Source organism: Crocodylus siamensis, chromosome 13 (genome assembly GCF_052110815.1).
Source record: "Crocodylus siamensis isolate JL-2025a chromosome 13, ASM5211081v1, whole genome shotgun sequence".
In the NCBI taxonomy this organism is placed as follows: Eukaryota; Metazoa; Chordata; order Crocodylia; family Crocodylidae; genus Crocodylus; species Crocodylus siamensis.
In genome coordinates this window covers 36,537,210-36,556,317 of record NC_143407.1, presented here as the reverse complement: position 1 = coordinate 36,556,317, position 19,108 = coordinate 36,537,210, and the positions used below count along the sequence as shown (strand labels likewise).

The 19,108-nt window shown below is 37.7% G+C and overlaps 1 protein-coding gene across 4 annotated transcripts in view; it reads right to left on the bottom strand.

Moving 5' to 3' along the window:
* The window catches only part of NCOR1 (nuclear receptor corepressor 1), a 98,537-nt gene that overhangs the window by 50,375 nt on the left and 29,054 nt on the right, over positions 1-19,108 (bottom strand). For all 4 annotated transcript variants that reach the window (XM_090025790.1, XM_090025791.1, XM_090025792.1 and 1 more), the window contains exons 6-14: positions 18,625-18,738; positions 15,915-15,971; positions 15,617-15,669; positions 8,957-9,023; positions 7,768-7,940; positions 5,635-5,725; positions 4,913-5,091; positions 4,427-4,481; positions 3,554-3,655 (exon numbers count right to left, since the gene is read on the bottom strand). In XM_090025790.1, coding sequence (XP_089881916.1) covers positions 3,554-3,655; positions 4,427-4,481; positions 4,913-5,091; positions 5,635-5,725; positions 7,768-7,940; positions 8,957-9,023; positions 15,617-15,669; positions 15,915-15,971; positions 18,625-18,738 — 891 coding nt within the window. The remainder of the gene's footprint in view (positions 1-3,553; positions 3,656-4,426; positions 4,482-4,912; positions 5,092-5,634; positions 5,726-7,767; positions 7,941-8,956; positions 9,024-15,616; positions 15,670-15,914; positions 15,972-18,624; positions 18,739-19,108) is intronic.

Genomic DNA, 19,108 nt, shown 5'->3' with positions numbered 1-19,108 from the left:
TTTTAAAAAGAAAGAAATTTAAATTATCATATCAGAATGCCCCTTCCACAAATTGGAAGCTTTCAATCAGTCTTATCATTTCTATCCATCCCATTTCCTATTCTAATGGTAAAACAAACAAACAAAAAAACTAAGATACTCCTTTTATATAGAGCTCATTCATGTGCATAGAGACCCGTCATGCTGCCGCCTCAAGCATTCTGAAAAAAATGTAGCTAGAGGATTTTAAAATGCACTTTTATTAGAAGCTCCAGCTCTTCCCAGGTTTAGTTTGAACAAATATAAGTGTGTTATTAACCAATAAAACACTATATTCCTTAAGCTTTATATACCATAATCCAGTACTCATGGTCTTCAAAGTCCAAACAGCCACAGAGATCTTTGGTGCTGGCAACGTTTAAATGGTTGCACTTGAAATAACTAAAAGTATCACTGGGCTTTCAAGTTAAAATCATGATTAATCCATTCTAGTGTCACATCTGCTGTGTGCTCAACTGAAGGACTGAACCTACCAGTGTTTGCTATCTGTCCCACTGCACTATTACCGCTTTCACCTCCAAATACGACACTAGATGAGCTGCTAGGAAGCTTCACTCAAAACACCTCTTTTGCTGGTGCAGCAAAAGGTGTTTTGGTACATAAATCCCAGACATGCTGCTGTCAGTCAATGAGAGAAATTCCTGATATGACTTAATAACACTCACAATAAATAAAATTCTTCCAAAAATATTAGATGTTACACTGATAAAAGGAGCCCCAGGCAAACAAGGCAATTCAAAGCTTTCCATAAGCTTATTACCAGACTAAAAATGTCTGTGTTATGCCTACAGTGAGATGTCCTATTAACAGGCACAGTAATTATAAGCACAAATACAGTTACTGGTGGTTTCGGCACAATTTTCTGCAATCTATAGTATAAACAAAACCGTACTACAAATCAAATATTAACGAGTTTTTAAAAGAAGGCAACAGAGCTCCGAGTTACGGAAGATGCGTTCAAGAACTGAACAAGGTGTCTAAAAAATATTTTAATATTCTTTGTATTTACAGTGTTTCAGATGCCCATGTGTGTTCTTGCCAATTTGTTTCCCATAATTCCAGGATCTACAATTTAGCCAAAGTGTTTAATCTGGACTGACAACTGACAGACAGACTCCAGTTCTGCAAAAATATGCGAGTCAAGTTCTTAAGGAAAAGCAGTTGCTGCAACTTCCATGGAACTACTCTTAGATTTCAAGTTATTAATAGCAGTCAGTGTTTATAGGAGAAGGTACAAAAATCAACCAGAGCACACTTGTTTTAACCATATTGCATTCCTGCTTCATAGTAGTGGATAAGAATGTAAGCAAACTTGTCTGATATTTTTATTAGTCAAGCTGAAAAAGTTTCAAAGCAAACAGTGAAACTGGTGAAAAACACATTAGAATTTTATATTCACTCGGTTTCAATAATTTAAGATTCAACAACATAGGTAAGGGAATTTTTAAGCTGATTATTTCCATATTTAAAGCATTCCTTGAGTACCTCAAAACTTAGGGACTGACAACTGGCTAGATTCTTCCCACTGACCAGCACTTTACTTCTCAAAGAGCACAACTGATGACTGTGGAAGTACTGCTCTCAACACAAGAGATAATACAATCTAGCTCTTTACCACGTAACTTTTGCGCTGAAATAATAATGCTGAAGTTAGTCCCTTATTCCACAGGCATTTTCTGTTCCACTTTCATTTTTCAAGGTGACTGAATAAACATTTGGGAAGCGTGATTTATTTCAAGTCAGTGGGTATTTTCCCCCTTGGAGTCCTCTCTCTATATGAAGCCACTGCAAGTAATGTTTTGATGGACTCCAATACAACTTGTAACAAAAAAAGAAGTCCACAATGACTCTCGCTTTGAGAAGAGTTCTGGCAAAGCATGATGCTCAGTACAATCTCTTGATAAAGCGATCAATGATTTGTCACAGGTTGGTTAGCTCTGATTAAAGATATCTTCACAAAAAGACAAAAAACCCCAAACAACCCTATTTCTAGGGAGCCCTAACCCTACTTGCAATAGGGCTATTTTTTCTACCCGAGGCGATCAGTGAGAATAGAATTCAGAACAGCTTTGCCACAACAGCACTGACAGAATTGCAAGGTGCTGCCTGTTTTAATTAGTATGCTGAAGCATGTTTTCTAATATGTTTTGATTTGCGATGATTTCATCTTAGTCATCCATGAGACTTCAGGAAGAGACTCAAGTGTTCAAGTCAAAACGTCCACACAGATTCCTCTGTGCACTTTTTCGATACATGTACGAGTTAAGACGCTGGCCGACTTAGCACTCTGTGAAGAATTAGAAGTATTAGAGAGAAGGGACTCCGTCACCTGGGATATTGGATGATGCGTAAAACAACAGCTTTCCTGCAACGTTTCACTACAAAACGACTGGCTCAGCTAATGGTAACGTCAAGATTTTTCCGGCTACTGGTGGTGGTATCATACCATTTCTTTTAGCAGATGTAATCTGTACCGTGTGTAGTTTTCAACATTTCTAAATCCCACTTTTGAGATTTGCCATTTTACAATTCCCCATCAGTGAAGACAGGGTACTTCAAATCTCACTGGGTCTTCCTTTTCAGTATTTCTGCCAGGATGTGAGTAACAGAGAGCTGGAATGAGTAGACTAATTTAGGGTTTTCCAAATGCAATGGTTCTGTTATTCCACATTTCTAAAATCTTCTTAATTTAGCAAGTTAACCAAAAGAGCCCCCAGAAGACCTGTCAGTTTCCAGATTGTTCACATTTCTTTTAAAGAGGTTTGTTTTAAAGAGGTTTCTTTTAAAGAGGCCTTGGTTGTCAGTCATCTTAACGATTCCACCCCAGCAATTATGTTCATATCTTATCTCAAAACCATACCCTTCTTTCTTACCCTATCAGAAGCACTATTGCTATTTTTCTAAATGCAGCTTCTCTGCTCTTCCAATTCTGAGTTTCCCCACACTTAACACATACATTTCTTACCTTTCACCAAAATTGTTAGTTTCTTTAGTTTTCACTACTTTGCAATTTTTATCTTAACCCTGGCAGCCAAGTAAACATACAAAACTATCTTCATAACATGTTACTCTTTTCTCCAAACATCTCTAATACTCCAAAAAATTTATCTGCGAATCAGCAGATTTGTTAATTTGAATGTAGTAAAAGTAACTGATCTATTTTTACTTTTGCTATTATATTCCAGCTTGACCACCAAATAATGAGCACTCTTAATTTCTGTTTTTGACAGACATTGTAAAGTGATTATGTATTTTCCACTGAACATCGTATGCCCTACCTAATTTCTACTGGCTCCTTTATACGATTTGCTGATTGATCTGACCTCAATAGCTATTGCTAGGTCCTCAAAACAAATGAATTGCCTTAGTGAGAACCACAAATGAGCAAAGACAAAGTATAAGACGACAATAATATTTGAAAATATTATAAAAATAATATTTGAAAATTTGTTTTAAATTTGATTCACATTTGCCTTCATTCTAAAAGTCACTTTCACACAAACAAGCAATCTACCTGGTTTCTTCCTCTACGTTTTCCATAATTTCTTCGCACAAGCGCTTTATAATTCTCATTTTTCTTGGTTAGATAATAATACAGCACACAGTCAGGAACATTCTATGATGAAAGACCAGAAGTAGTCAGTTTTTGCAGCTCAAAAGTCCAAAAAATTAGATGTGGCATTGCACTATTTACATTAGCTAAGTCACTAGATTTAGCAAAGTTTGAAAATGTTGCTCAGTAATGAAATGGATGAGCAAACATAAATCTGAATAAAACTGTTATTGCATATTAAACCTAATCCCTATACATTATATTCATAAAACCTCTCAGCTAGTTCATTCTGCATGATTTAACTAATATCATTAGCAAGTTCAAGCCCCTCTTTATATTTTTGAGGATCCATGTCATAAGCAACTGGACTGATCCTGATTGTTAAATAATTTGTGTTCAGTTTTGTCTTTCAAATAGACCATGTAGAACCTCAGCCCCAACTTAAGAGTCTGACTTTGCCTTCAGTAAAGTCCGATTGATTTTCTGGTGTGGGATGAGAGTCCTTAGACATAACATCGCTAACTTAGTTGAGGCTTCTTACCTGCTTCAGATAAAACAAAATTGCAACATCCTCTCTTCCTTTATTCTTAATGCACAAATGTAATGCTATAGAGGGGGTTGTTTTTAGGTGTTTGTAAACAACTTGTTTTTAGGGTTCTATTTTGTCTGAAAAATAATTGCTACTACCACACTGGATGAGAGATTTGATTTTGAAATTCTAAATTATTTCAAGATGAGAACAGGTCACTGGGACAACCAAAAAGACTAACTAAACAAGCTCATGTTCAGAAAATAAAAACCAGTACACAGTGTTTATACTCTGAAACATCTTACCTTTCTTTCCAGGTAGGAGGCAATTAGACCAAAGTTCTTGGGATGTTGGACAAACCTTTTATAAAATCAAAGAAATATTTCACTGTAACAGCATAAAACATGATAACATCAATCTGAAAGTCTGGAACACAACTGTGTCCCATCAGCAAGCTTCTGACTTCCCCAAATGAAGCTAGTCTAATCAATGTATGCAATTTTTAGATCTAGGCACATTCTAGCTACAACTACTTCTGGATTACCAACAACAAGAGCTGTACCTAATGTTAATGTGTTCAGTAAATTAACTTTTAAAAGGTTTCCTGTACAACAACTAGAAGTACAAATCAGCAAAAAAGCGGTCCTCGACTTAACTGGGAAGCGTATGTGTATGTGTTACTGGACACTTACTTTTAGCAGTGTGAACTGAAATTGGTTAGTTTTTACTATGTATTTAGACATGTATGTAACTCAAAGTGTAATGGAGACAAAGATAAAAATGCCAATTACTTTTCCTTGAAGATCTCCTTCTCATGGTCTGTCCAAACATTCATGAACTGTCTATCTTTATAAACCTTCATGGGATCCTCCATCAAACCATTCATATTAATAAACTTCACTCGTCTTTGTTCTGCATCAAACATCATGGGAGGAATGACAGAGAGCTGACGCATTTGTTTTTCATTGTTCTAAGGGCAAAGGACAGATAGTAGGAGGCATTAAGTGTTTACATTAGGAAATAACTTATATTGGCAACATATTACATCCATTCACTATGACTTAAAATAGCAGCACCTCAGTGCTCTGCCTGCATCTTAAATTTTTCCAAGCATTTTATAATTTCTCCTTTAAAAGTTATGCCCATCCAAATCAGTAGCATGATACTGAAGGGATGACAAAACAGTGCTCTGAATTTCATGATCACTGACATTAGTCAAATATTTTAAAAGCAAAAAAAGATACATCTTAAAATCCTATTTGCCTTAGAAGTGGGGAGAAATAGGACAGTTACAGGCCACGTGACATGCCAAGACAGAAGTCCTTAACAGGAAGCTAGGTCACAGAGCAAACACCCTTTTCAGGACAAGGCTCACAAAAGCTATCCTAAACTAAACTATCTGAAGGGGATATGAGTGCACACACATATATCCAAAGATGTTTTTCAGTATCTAAAGAAAGAGTTATAAATCATTTGCTGCGCTGATAAAATGAAGTACAAAAAACAGTCTCACCTCCTGCTCAGAGAGTCCATCAATGATTTCAGAAATCTCATGTTCACTTCTAGCAATGGTTGCTGAAAGACCAGCCCCTCTTTGACCAACCCTAGATTTTGAGGAAAGGAAAGGGGGTGGGGATGGTGAAGAGAAGGGGAAAAAAGATCCATGTCTAGATATTCTGTACAAAGGAATACATTTCAAATCATTTAAATATAGTTAATTTAAGACCAGTATCTGAGATGCCATTCTTTTATAGAAGAAAGGCTGAAAGAATACCCAATCTAAGTTACATGGTGCATTTTAAAATGTAACTAGGAAGAACGCATTCAACAAGGTGGCAGGCAGTAGAACTGCCCGTGTCGATACAGGAAGTATAAGAGGTTTAGCACTGACTTCACTAGAAGCAACTGATTTTGCAAATCTTCCCCTCTGCTCTTGTTCCACTCCCCGCACCTGCCAACACACGCACACAAATATTTGCCTAGAAAAGATTTAGTCATTCCAGGTACCAATATAAGTCACCAGTGCTCATTTCAGTGAAGGGAAAGAAATTCAATAATTGTGAATCATTTCTCAATTATTTATCTCTAATTTTAAGCACATCACACTAACTCATGATAATAAAATGCAGATCCCTTCATTAACTCAGTATTTTTTAAGATTTCAGCACTCAAAAAAGTGCAACAGGGAATAATCCTGGGCTAACACAAGGATTAGCACAATATCCAATGGACCTTTCCCATCACTATAAACAGTTCTGATGAAAGTCAAATGACACAACATAATTTCTAAAATAAATAAATAAATAAATAAATAAATAAATAATTTCTTTATACAAACTGGGCAGTAATATATAGGGACCCCAATCACTGCCAGGGATTTATCGCACTTGATACTACATAAACATAGGCAAAAGATCTTTTTAAAAAAAACAGAATATAGCACTTTACTATAAGAAGGTTTTTTTCATAAGTTCCCCTCCCCCCCCCACATGAGATCACAAAACAGATTGGGGGTTAAGAAAGATGATGGTATGAGTTCTATATTAGGTTGAGAGATATGGGTCTCTTCATCTAAAGCCTAAATCTGCATATATAATTTGTCTCCACACTTCTTGAGAACTGCGGTAAAACTGAAAATTTTGATCAAATGGTATTCTTTCAAAAACAGCTTTTTAAAATTAATTTTTATTTTATTTTTTTTAAACAGACCTACGGAAAAATGTTTATAATTATGAATGAGTTGCATTGTACACTTCTTAAAACTATTTATGTATAATTTTACTTGCTTAATTTTGACCTACCAAGTGTTAAACAGCAGGGAGCTATAATTATAATTTCACTTAATGTCAGTAACCACAGCTTCCTGACTGAAAAAAACATGACATGTCTAACAAAAGGTCATTCAATAACAACCTTTAATTTAACCAAAAAACCCCTACGTAAACTCTGTGCTTTGACTTCAGGCTATGGAATTTGAGTGGTCATTTGAGTCAGAAAGGAGTAATATAGGTATCTACTGACAGGGAAATACTGGCTACAAAATGACTTCTAGATCTGAACTCAGTTTGCCCATGCTAATAAATAATTTAAAAATGAAGGTATACCCCACCCACCACCCTGGCTGCAAGTACTTATGCCGGTCATCTAAGTGAGAATAACCTACCTCTTTGAGTCAGCCATCATTTAATTAATCAATTCCTACATCTATTGAGGTGGTGGGATTTCATGACAGATTTACAAGGAAAGAGATGGAACAAGGGACATGGTGGAAAGAAGCAGAGATGTCAGTAAAAAGCTAAAAAAACAAATCAAGGAGGTTGGAAGTCACTAAGCAGAAGGGAAAGGGGAAGCACAAGACATGAGGGAAGAGTGGACACGCAGTGAGAGAAGTTATGAAGGTTCTTGAGAGGTGAAGAGACGCTTGAATCCAATGCTTTGAAACATGAGGAACTATGCAAGGGCATGCATTCAAATATAAAACAAGCTGACATTTCACTTTCTCTAAGAAATCATGGGTATAAAAGCCACATTTCAAATTATTGCACAGGAGAGGAGTAGAAATAGTTTGTCATGAAACAAATGTTTTGCATTTGACAAAATTTAAGAGCACGATGATCACCCTAGAAGAATATCAAGAGTGCATTACCTTTGAAATCGTTCTTGCTGCTCTCTCTGTTTTCGGATTTCTGGGAACTGTTTCTCATAGTACTCTCTTGTTTTACTCTCTTTAGCTTTCCTACGAGGATTATTTTCTATCCTGTCAACTTTTTTCTCCCATGCCTCCATCAATTGATCGTAACGTTGACAAATCTTCTGTTCCTTTAAAGTTAAGGAGAAAAAGAGTGAGCTGAAAACAAATACACCAAGTTATCAATGTATTGCTAACTCCATGCTATGACATGTTGTACAGAGGCCACAGGGTTTAAAAATGGATACTCAAAACTCATCCTAAATTGATGCCTGTCTATTCTGAAGAGGTAGTGCCCTCAGTTTTAGGCAGGAAGGAAAAGAAGAGGATTCTTCATTGCCAAAACCTCTTCTCTAGGTTTAGCTATTTCATTCTGGTTTATGCACATTGTTATGATTTTGGATGACACCATCAAATAATTTAGTTATAGGTTCTGGATGAAGCAATGAGATTCACTGAAAACAATTCTTTTAATTCAAACACTTGTCCATGGGTTTGCAACCAAAACATTGCTGCTTTATGCAACAACATGAAGAGAAAGAGACCAATTAGTTTATTTGCATTGTTCTTACTAAATTAAAAGCAAAAAGTATGTAAAAAGCATAAGCGTGAAAAATGAAATACTGTAAACATTTTAATTATCTTAGATTTTACCAGTTTCCAGACAGCATTCTAACCTAAATTTACAGAGCAAGGCAAGTTAAGAGGAGACTATTTTACACTTAAAATAAAATTGGGAGTGGAAAATACAACCTTTTCATTTAGTCTGAAAAATGCCGTTGGCAAGATGCAGTGACTCTTACTTCATTCACTAATTAGTTTGGTCTGGTCTTTACTCAAAAAGCCTTAATTAGTCATTATTTGCTCTCTTTTTTGAGGTTATTGTGAAGAAAAAACATTTCAATTTTATGCTAGTTAGAATTTATGTCCAGCCCCTTTCTCTTACTCCATATGCACTCTTGAAATAATACTTCTTGCATAAGCCACTCCTGAAGACTAGCATACAGTGAATATGAACATTAATCTACACTGTGCAGTTTTCTACAGCTGATGTATATTAATGTAAAAAAAAAAAAAAGAATTTGAGTCTAGTGTCAAATGGGCTTAAGTCACTATTCTGATTTACACAAAGGCACTGTAGCATTACCCTTTGTTTCCTTGCATGATTTCTTCTCTTAAAAAATAAAATTAGCTTCTTTCTCATCACCTGGTTTCTAGAAAACAAAATCAGAAAAAATATTAACTGTAATTTAACCAACATATTTACATACAACATCCAAGATCTCAGAAAAAATTACATTCTTTAAAACGTTCTTAAAGTTGTTGTAAAGTCTTCTGCGCACTAGACTGCTTCATTTTATAGTTTCATAGTTGTTAGGGGCTGGAAGGGGCCTTACGTTTGATGCTGTTTCCTTTAACACACCAGAAAATGTTTGATAAAGATGTAAAATCCTGCTCCAGACAACAAAGGATATCCCTGAAGGAAGGAATCGCTAAGAAACAGAGAGAATCCTGGCTAGCCTAGGCAAGTATGAGCTTTCTCTCCATGAAGGAGATGGTGCAATTCGCTGAACTTGGGAAAGATGGCACCAGGCAAATAAAGGACCCCTGCAACTCCCTCACATTGCAAGTTTGCCAATGTAGGTAACCTTATTTGGTTTTGCACTAGCTTTGTAAACACTACGTAACTTGCATATGCAGGAACACCATAAATGATGTTGGTAGACAGTTTCAGATTTTGGTTGAGGGTTCGATTCCAGTAGTTTTATCTTCTTCATTCAGAGATATTTTTCAGGATCGCATTTGTCCATCACCTTACAAGCGTCATGAACTGCTGTTCTCATGTATAAAACATTTGCCTTACTACAAACTTTTACTACCGAGACCTAAGGAAGTATATACAATGGTACCTGAAAGCTTGTCTACATCCCTTCCAACAATCAAGTTGGTCCAATTAAAGCTATCACTGACAAAAATCTTTGCCTTCCGCATTATGAAAATGAGACAAATTATTAGTAAGACTTACAATGAAGCCAGAACTCCAGAGAGTAAAGGTCTCAACACATTGCTGTTTAAGGGTTTTTTCCAGTATTTTAGAGCACTTTGGGTTAGATTACCAGACGAACAAAATTTTAAAACTAGGCAGCCCCAACACAATTAATCCAAATTCCCACCCATCTGCCTCACAAATAGCACATCATTCAAGACACAGTGCTTATGTACTATGCACAGTATGGGACTGAATTCAACTCTGTAAAATGATATAGTTTATTTTGAGTGTCTCAGTGGAAAAACAAACAAATACCTGCTTAATTAGGCAAGATACTCTGAAAGAAGGGACCATATGTAGTATTACACAGATGCGAGAAAAAACATTGATTGAATGAGTCTTCTTATGTTCAAATCTTCCCGGTTCCTACTAGATGATCTCTTTAGACATCATGGCAACTAGGCAAAAACTAGGTTGCGAATGGAGGGATTTCAAAAATCGTATTTCTTAACTTTGAAACTTTTAAGAATGTCTACAAGGAAAATTAAAGAGCTAATAATCACAGCAGATTGTAAAAGCAGTTTTATCTTTAGCAAGCACATGGGAACGAACCAGAGTGCTCTGAACGCTGCACTGCAAACTTACTTTAACTCTCACAGCAACTTGGGTTCCTCAATGTTAGACTTTAATCCCTATTAGCCAAAATGTATAAAATCTTTAGTTCCAGCCTGAGACCTTGGTATTCTAAAGCTTTTTGAAACAAAGTAGCTTTTGTTCCAAAACAAGCATCCCAAATGAAGAAAATAATTAGGTTTTAAAAGCTTTAACCTACACAACATTTAATTTGAGCCTTGTGTGCGTCTTTTATAAAAAAAAAATTTAAAGTACACATGCATATGTACAAGAAAAGAGTTGTTTAGACACTGCACATTAAATAATTTTGTAACCATTGCCTTCACCAGATTAATTTTAAATGAAGAACTGAGTACTTATGTTCCACTCCAGGTATCAAATCAAAGGTTTCAATTATTTCTTAAGTTTGTTTCAGCTTTAAGTCAACTGTATGATACAAGCTCTTGGTAAAGCTAAAAAACCTCAAGCATCTATCTGCGTGATCAATGCCAACACAAGTACTTGCTGCAGAGAGATACAGGTCTCCTTGCAGAACCAAGCCATTATCTCAATAAAACTAAACTGAGTCTCAAACTTCAGTCGACTTCATCCCTTTTTTTGTTTTTTCTTAAAGAAGCAAGTATTGTTTTCCCTGGTGGTTTATGTTAATCAGTACGTACAGCCTGCATAACTGTATATCACTCATTCCCCATGTTTCCTCTCACTAACACCTGCAATATGATGATATTTTAATTTGTGCACTCGTCTACAAAAAGCAAATCAGTAAACACTAACAATGTATATAATGGTATCACCAGCATCAATCTAAAAGTATTATGAGATTTCAGCATCCTAAGCACCCATAAAATAGCTCTCTGGAACCATTAATAACACTTCAGTGGAAATAGCTCTTTTCTGTAATTCACAAGAAATGTAACAATTCAGAAGAGAGCCTTTTAATACCCTGCATATTACAACCGACCAGCCATAATTTCCGCATACAGTCTATCCTAACAACAGGTATATTCACAAAAAAACCATTTATCAGTAAATAAGTGACTTTACAAAAGCCCTTAGAAGGATAGTATTATTTTGGCTTGGAGACTGTTTCTGGGAAGACGTTATATAGAATTAATTAGCAGTGTCATTACAAATTACAAACTACATAAGTTTATTAAGGAGGCCATCCTTGAGGGACTGGCCCAGGCTAACATCCTAAGGGACAGCCAGCACGGGTTTGTTGCGGGTAGGTCTTGTTTGACCAATCTCATTTCCTTCTACGACCAGGTGACCTATCACCTGGACGAGGGAGAAGAGATTGATGTCACATATCTTGACTTCAAAAAAAGCTTTTGATCTGGTATCCCATGGATCACCTCTTTGCCAAACTGGCCAGTTGTGGCCTTGGCTCCACCATGATCCGCTAGCTGGGAAATTGGCTTCGTGGTCGGACCCAGAGGGTTGTAATTGATGGCAGTCACTCATCATGGTGCCCTGTGACCAGTGGGATCCCTCAAGGCTCTGTCCTTGGACCCATCCTGTTCAACATCTTCATTAACGATGTGGACATTGGAGTCAGGAGTGGACTGGCCAAGTTCGCCGATGACACCAAACTTTGGGGCAAAGCATCCACGCCAGAAGACAGGCGGGTGATCCAGGCTGACCTAGACAAGCTCAGCAAATGGGCAGACGAGAACCTCATGGTGTTTAACACCGATAAATGCAAGGTTCTCCACCTTGGGAGGAAAAACCTGCAGCACCCTTATAGGCTCGGCAGTGCTACGTTGGATAGCACTACAGAAGAAAGAGACTTGGGGGTCATCATTGACCACAAGATGAACATGAGCCTGCAATGCGATGCTGCGGCTAGTAAAGCGACCAAAATGCTGACTTGCATCCATAGATGCTTCTCGAGCTTGTACTCGGCCTTGGTGAGGCCGCAGCTGGAGTCCTGCGTCCAGTTTTGGGCTCCACAATTCAAAAAGGATGTGGAGAAGCTTGAGAGAGCCCAGAGGAGAGCCACGCGCATGATCAGAGGTCAGGAAAACAGATCTTACGATGATAGGCTGAGAGCCATGGGACTCTTTAGCCTGGAAAAGCGTAGGCTCAGGGGGGATCTGATGGCCACCTATAAGTTTATCAGGGGTGACCACCAGGATCTGGGGGAACGTCTGTTCACCAGAGCGCCCCAAGGGATGACGAGGTCGAACGGTCACAAACTCCTGCAAGACCGTTTCAGGCTGGACATAAGGAAGAATTGCTTTCCTGTCCGAGCCCCCAAGGTCTGGAACAGTCTGCCAGCGGAGGTGGTTCAAGCGCCTACATTGAACACCTTCAGGAGTAAATTGGATGCTTATCTTGCTGGGATCCTATGACCCCAGCTGACTTCCTGCCCTTTGGGCAGGGGGCTGGACTCGATGATCTCCCGAGGTCCCTTCCAGACCTGATGTCTATGATGTCTATGAAATCTATAATCTAACGAGCCATGGTAGGGCTTCTGATCTGGATGATGTTAGACAAAAAACAAAGTTACGTATTCAAGCTGACTTCAAACCAGGATACTACCCCATTAATTAACATGTGCCAACGTAAGCTCCTAGCATTTGTCTAATGTGGACTAACTACCAGGAAATAACCTTAACAAATCTTAAAATGACCACACATTAAAATGTGATTACTTGTCTACAATAACTCTTCTCCTCAACTGGACTGCCTCCACATAGCTACACTCGTAAGAGTGATGTGGCAATATGAGAGACTAATACAACGAGTCTCTTTGGAAACCATGTCAAGAAAGAGAACATAGTTTTAAGCAAACATCTTTAGGCTACACTTGCAACTGCTTGGTCCTACAATACAGGTGAAGGAGAATAGAGAATACAAGAATCACAGAAGACAGATTTATAAGATTATTCTCATGTTGCCTAGGACACAAACATTGTCTTGCCAACAGTAGCATCATGCTATTGTACTCAGCCATCAAAGAGTTGGGTGTACTAGAAAAGCAAATGCAACTTGAAAGGAATGCAAACCTTGTTTGGTAGCCATACAACCCTGGAATAACACATGATGAGACAGGAATCTTGAAAGAGTATTTTGGAAAGAGGCACAGGTTGCTTTGTTACAAGTTGAAGGTCACACTGTTATTCCACAACATCCCTAGAAACGTGGAGCTAAATCCTTAATCATTTTGATGCAACCACATGAGCATTTGACATCTCCCTTTATTTTTTACCTATGATTTTGTGTGAGGTGGGAGGGAAGGCATCACTGCCTTCCAGTAGAGAATGTCAGTACTGAGAAGGCACGGCACTTGAAATGATTGGGCACACTAAAGAACAAGCTGGATAAAATCTATTTTTAATTGACAGTTTTAGTTAACACATATTCTTTCACTTTGCTTTTTTTAAAGAAAACAAAATCAAACATGATTTGTGAGAACTTAATATTGAGGCCTAATGAATTAAAATCTTTTTAATTAAATAAAAATATGAAAGTACTGCATGTATGCTGACAAAGTTTTAAAGAAAAGTTAAACCACTGAACTGGGGGAAGGCATTAGCTAAGCTCTTGAAAACAGTGTTTACTGAAGGGATAAACTAGCTTTTCACAGCTATAGTTTCACAGTTAGTAGGGTCGGAAGGGACCTGAGCAGATCATCAAGTCCGACCCCCTGCCATGGCAGGAAAGAGTACTGGGGTCAAATGACCCCAACAAGGTGTTCATCCAGCCTCCTCTTAAAGCCCCCCAAGGTAGGAGCCAGCACCACTTCTCTTGGAAGCTGGTTCCAGACCCTAGCCGCCCTGACCGTGAAGTCGCGCCTCCTGATATCTAACCTAAACCTACCCTCTGCCAGCTTGTGACCGTTGTTTCTAGTCACCCCTGGTCGTGCTTGGGGGAACAGGGACTCCCCCAACGCCTGCTGGTTCCCTCTGACTAGTTTGTAACAGGCCACTAGATCCCCCCTCAGCCTTCTCTTATTGTAGCCTCCTTTGCAGGTGCAAAGTGCACATTTCCTTCATTTCATAGCCAAGTGCAACAACAGTTCATCCAAAACTGAGAAACTGACTAAGAGTGGAGGGAACCCCACCTCCTCCCCACAAAACAGGAAAGCTCGTTTTCCTACTCCAAGCTGTGAATAAAAACTAGGTATGGGAAGCTCTAAATAACATGCTCTAAATCTTGTTGTATTCTTCAAGAGCAAATCCATTAAACAAACAAACTAGATACTTCCTTTAATAAAACTATTTTAAATACAAAATGTTTCAGTGTGAAAAGGTTATGGATCCAAAACATTTAATGCAGCTTTCCTTAAATTGAACTTGAATTTCTGCCCAAAATCAGTTTAACTCAAGCCACCAATAAAATGGCCATCATTCATCAATTCTTCATATAATATATAAATTTAAAATTTCAGTAAGTGGATGCTAGGCTAGACAGTTGTTTGAATGTTTATATCATGCATCCTCCTGTGTACTGGGTAACTGATTATGTACGTTCTGGGTTTTTGCTTGCTGATCACTCTGTGTTTATACTGGTTTTGTTGTTGTCTGGTTAAACAAAAAACAGGAAGAGGCACCTAGAAATAAACAGGAAGCAATAAGAGGTACCCTTCCGCATCAAAGTGCTATGGGTAGAAAGATGGCAAAAAATTAATGAAGATTAACTTGCTTCTAGGAAAGGTCAGGAGTTCACTTGATGTTGCTAAATTCAGTACGTCTAAACTAACAAATAACGGAGAAATGCAGAATAAATGCAGAATACAATCACAGCCTGTCACAGAAAGTACAACAGCATTGTACAACAAAGAGAACTCCTATTTTTTATTACCAGTAGGGAAGGTTTTAGAAGTTGCTAAACATGTTCAAGGAAGAAAGCGACAGTCTTTTTAAACTACTCTGGTCTTAAAGTTCAGTTCTGGAGAAAATATCTTTTACAATGCCTAAAACATTCTGTTTTTTGATTCCAAAGGGAAGTGTATTTCCTTCTCTTACAGTGTTTGCAACCTATTTGCTGCAGCACTGACTTGTATACAAAAACTAGTACTTTAAAATGAATTAGAAACTATAAACAAAATTGAAAAGGTCCTTTTAAGTTCAATTCTCGCTCTGTAACACTGATAAAGTAACAAAAAAACTTTAATTCTAAAAAAACACTGTTTAGCTCCATGACTTTTATGGCAAGAATACAAATTCCAATACTTACGTTTTGATGTTTTCATGGTACACCTTTGTGTCTGACGGCTGGTTGTAAAGTGGCTACAAAGCAAATTGGTAAACACATTAAAAACACTGGACTTGTTTCCACTCCAGTGAGTACAGAAGAACAAGATTATAAAAGGGTATTTTTTAAAAATTATAAAGCGCTGCCTACTTTATATTTTCTGGTGCATTGCAACTCTATTGTCCCCCAGGCATGCACCCATCAGCTGATGTTTGAGATGTCCAGAAGTGGACAGGCATAGGGCCAGATACACAAAAAGCCAGAGGCAGGACGGACTTACTAGTTCAACTTTTGGACCAAGACCTTCAAAAATCTTGTGAGCTTCTTCTGCTTTTTTCTGTAAGAGATCAGTTTGTATAGTCTAAATAAATAGTAAAGCAGTTGCAAACATTAAAAATGCAAACTGGCAAAAATGCACAAGATCTTCCCCTGACCTCATCTGCAAAATTTCTATCCTTTCCATATTTAAGTCTGTCAGCCTACTTCTGCCATCCTGTCTGTAGCAAGTCTGGCAAACTCATACATACACTGTACATGGCTACACAATCTACTTGGTAACTCTACATTGCAAGCCCCTCTGAGTAGGAACCCTCCTCTTCTAAATGTAAAAAGTAAGCTATCACGCTGGAGGAAATCCTACACATACTTACCCAAAAAGGAGAAAAGTCCTCCATAGCAGAGAAGCATAATTTAGAAAGGCTAGCTTAAGACAACATTAACTCATACACCAAAGGAAAGAAAGGCAGATGCAAAACAGACTTTGTCCTACCAGTGCTTACTACGGAACAGCCACTACAAAACGTTCACTTATAATACGAAGCTATAAAAACAGTCCTGTTCCTAAGGAAACAGAGCTGAATTAGACTCTGCTATCTCTACCCATCCTTCCAAAGACTTGCTTTGGTAGACAGCCTAAGACTATCCAATACATTAATTTTAAGCCACGTCCTCCCTATAAGTACGTCTACATGAGGTCCCAAGGGGCAAACATGCCAGCAAGCGCGCACAAAGCAAGACGAAAATGATTATTTTTAGAAAGAATGTTCTGCTAAACTTTACTACTTTTCTACATGTTACTCTAAACCTAGAAAACTGACAAACATTTTGGAATCCACAGCTGTGGAAAGTAATTATATATCAGGCAAATGTTATAGTATTACCCTGGTAAAAATGGTTTGCGTGGTTTGAAAACACATTTTGGGACTGAACTTTACCCCTGTTATTTCAGCTAAATCTTATCAAACTGGAGTTGAGCATTAAAAAAAAAAAGCCCCAAGATTTGTTCCAACACAGCTTCCAATTTCTAACCAAGTTAGTGAAAGAAAACTACTTTCTTGCACAACTGCAGAAAAAGTGATACCCAAACACAGATTATGTACACAGTCACAACATTTGTTTAGCAAGTGTTGTAGAAATAAATTCATAGTATCTGTACTCTGGATAACACAACTATTTGTATTGGGCATCAATATTCTTAGCTTTGCAGAAGCCCTAAAATAAACACAGTCCCTGCCTTGCAAAGTTGACCAAGTCTCAGCAATTTTAAACCAATCACAATCAAACTCTTTTTCAGAAAACAAAGAGCATAAATGTGAAACAAGATTAAAACTGATTATTTAAGTTATGGTTTCTTGCTTGCTGATCACTCTGTGTTTATATTGGTTTTTGTTTTTTTAAACAAAACAGGAAGAGGTACCTAGAAATAAGCAGGAAGCAATAAGAGGTACCTTTCTGCAAAGTGTAAATAGTGCTATTCGTAGAAAAAATTAATGAAGATTAACTTTCTTCTAGAAGTCAGAAGTCCGCTTGACACTGTTAAATTTATTATGTCCTAACTAACAAATAATGGAGAAACATAAAATTGAGCAAATCTCAGTAATTTTAAACCTAGTTCAGTAATGCTTCATTTTTGGCATCTTCCCCATGGGAGACCACTTTGTAACCCAAGGAGCAAGTCAGGCAAAAGAAGACGCAGCAAAGGTGACTGACTAACTGCTCAATCATGATGTTACGCCCTCAACCATACGGCAAAAAGGCTTTCCCTGTCTGCTGACTGACACAGAAGGTAGAGTGGTCCAAAGCAACCTCAGCATGTGGTCATCAGTGGCCAAAATGAATGTATTTAAAAATCTCTGGCTGATAACCAGAACAGCCAATTAAGTTATTCGCTACACATATTCAGTCATTAAGTTTTGTGCGTGCTGCTTCACGGGACTTGGTGCATTGAGGAAATGTCAAGCACTATTAACCACATTAATAATTTACCCAAATAACTACCCCAAGCAAGAAGAAACCTTCAGGCACCCCCCTCCTCACAATCAATTAACCACAGAACTACGATAGGGTGAAAATGGACTCTGAGATGTCCAGGAAGTTTGGGGCCCAGGGAACCACAGCTGGTACAAAAAGGGCATTTCTCAACTCCTGTACCTTATTAGCCACTTACACAACACAAGTATCTCTTGAAGTTGGCCCCAATATTTCATTCTTACATTCATCTACTCTCCCAAACCATGACGTGTCAGAACTCAGATTTTATATAAAAATCATAAAGACCACATGACACACCCAGATTTACTCACCTACAAATTTAAATGAGACACTGTCAGTCAGCCCTGCCAGGATTTGTGATTAGAGGGAATTCAGATCAGATTCCCTGAGGCACTAAAACCATATCAAAGCACAAATCTGGTGAAGAGGGGGAGGAGTCAAAGACTCATTTTTCATACACTATTTTCTAGACACCTTCTGGGTTTAAAATATTTGGAGATGAGGAAAGAAAATATCATGCAAGCAATAACTTCTTTTTTAATGACAAAGTACTTTGACTGAAAAAAATTATCAAAATGCCCAATGTTAGAAGTGAAAAGGCTGCACGTATTTACAAAGGTGAACTGTGATGTAATGAATTTTGGCACAATGGATAAGATGCATAATCATGCTCAGTCAACCAACCTAAAAAAAATAAATACACAGAATAAAAAGCTTACCCGATTTTCATCATAAATAATTTGGACAATACTGCGGTGTTTCTGTTCCACTGGAGGAGGGGAGACAGGCCTCTCTGGCTCTGGAGGCTTAGCAGCTTCTTCTTCAAGTTGTTGCTAAGAGACGAGAGAAAGAAAATCAGCCATCCGCACCATGTTACCCTAACCAGTAATTAGTCACCAGAGATAAAATATGCATGTGATCAACAGTTTGCTGTGCTTGTCATTTCACTGTTTAACTTGCAAGGTATGACGGATCAGGGTTTAATGCCAATGGGAGATTTTTAAAACTGCGTGCACACTAATATTAGTGAAGTCACTCTTTCTAAGTCTGAACTGTCAAACAACCAACTCAGTTTCAAATGACTGATATTTAAACTTTCAACCAAAAATACTTAAGTTTCACAAAATTTTGCAAACTTTCTTGCAGCACAACAATCCCCAAACGTGGTAAATCCAACAATATGCTAGAATAAATCATTTTAAA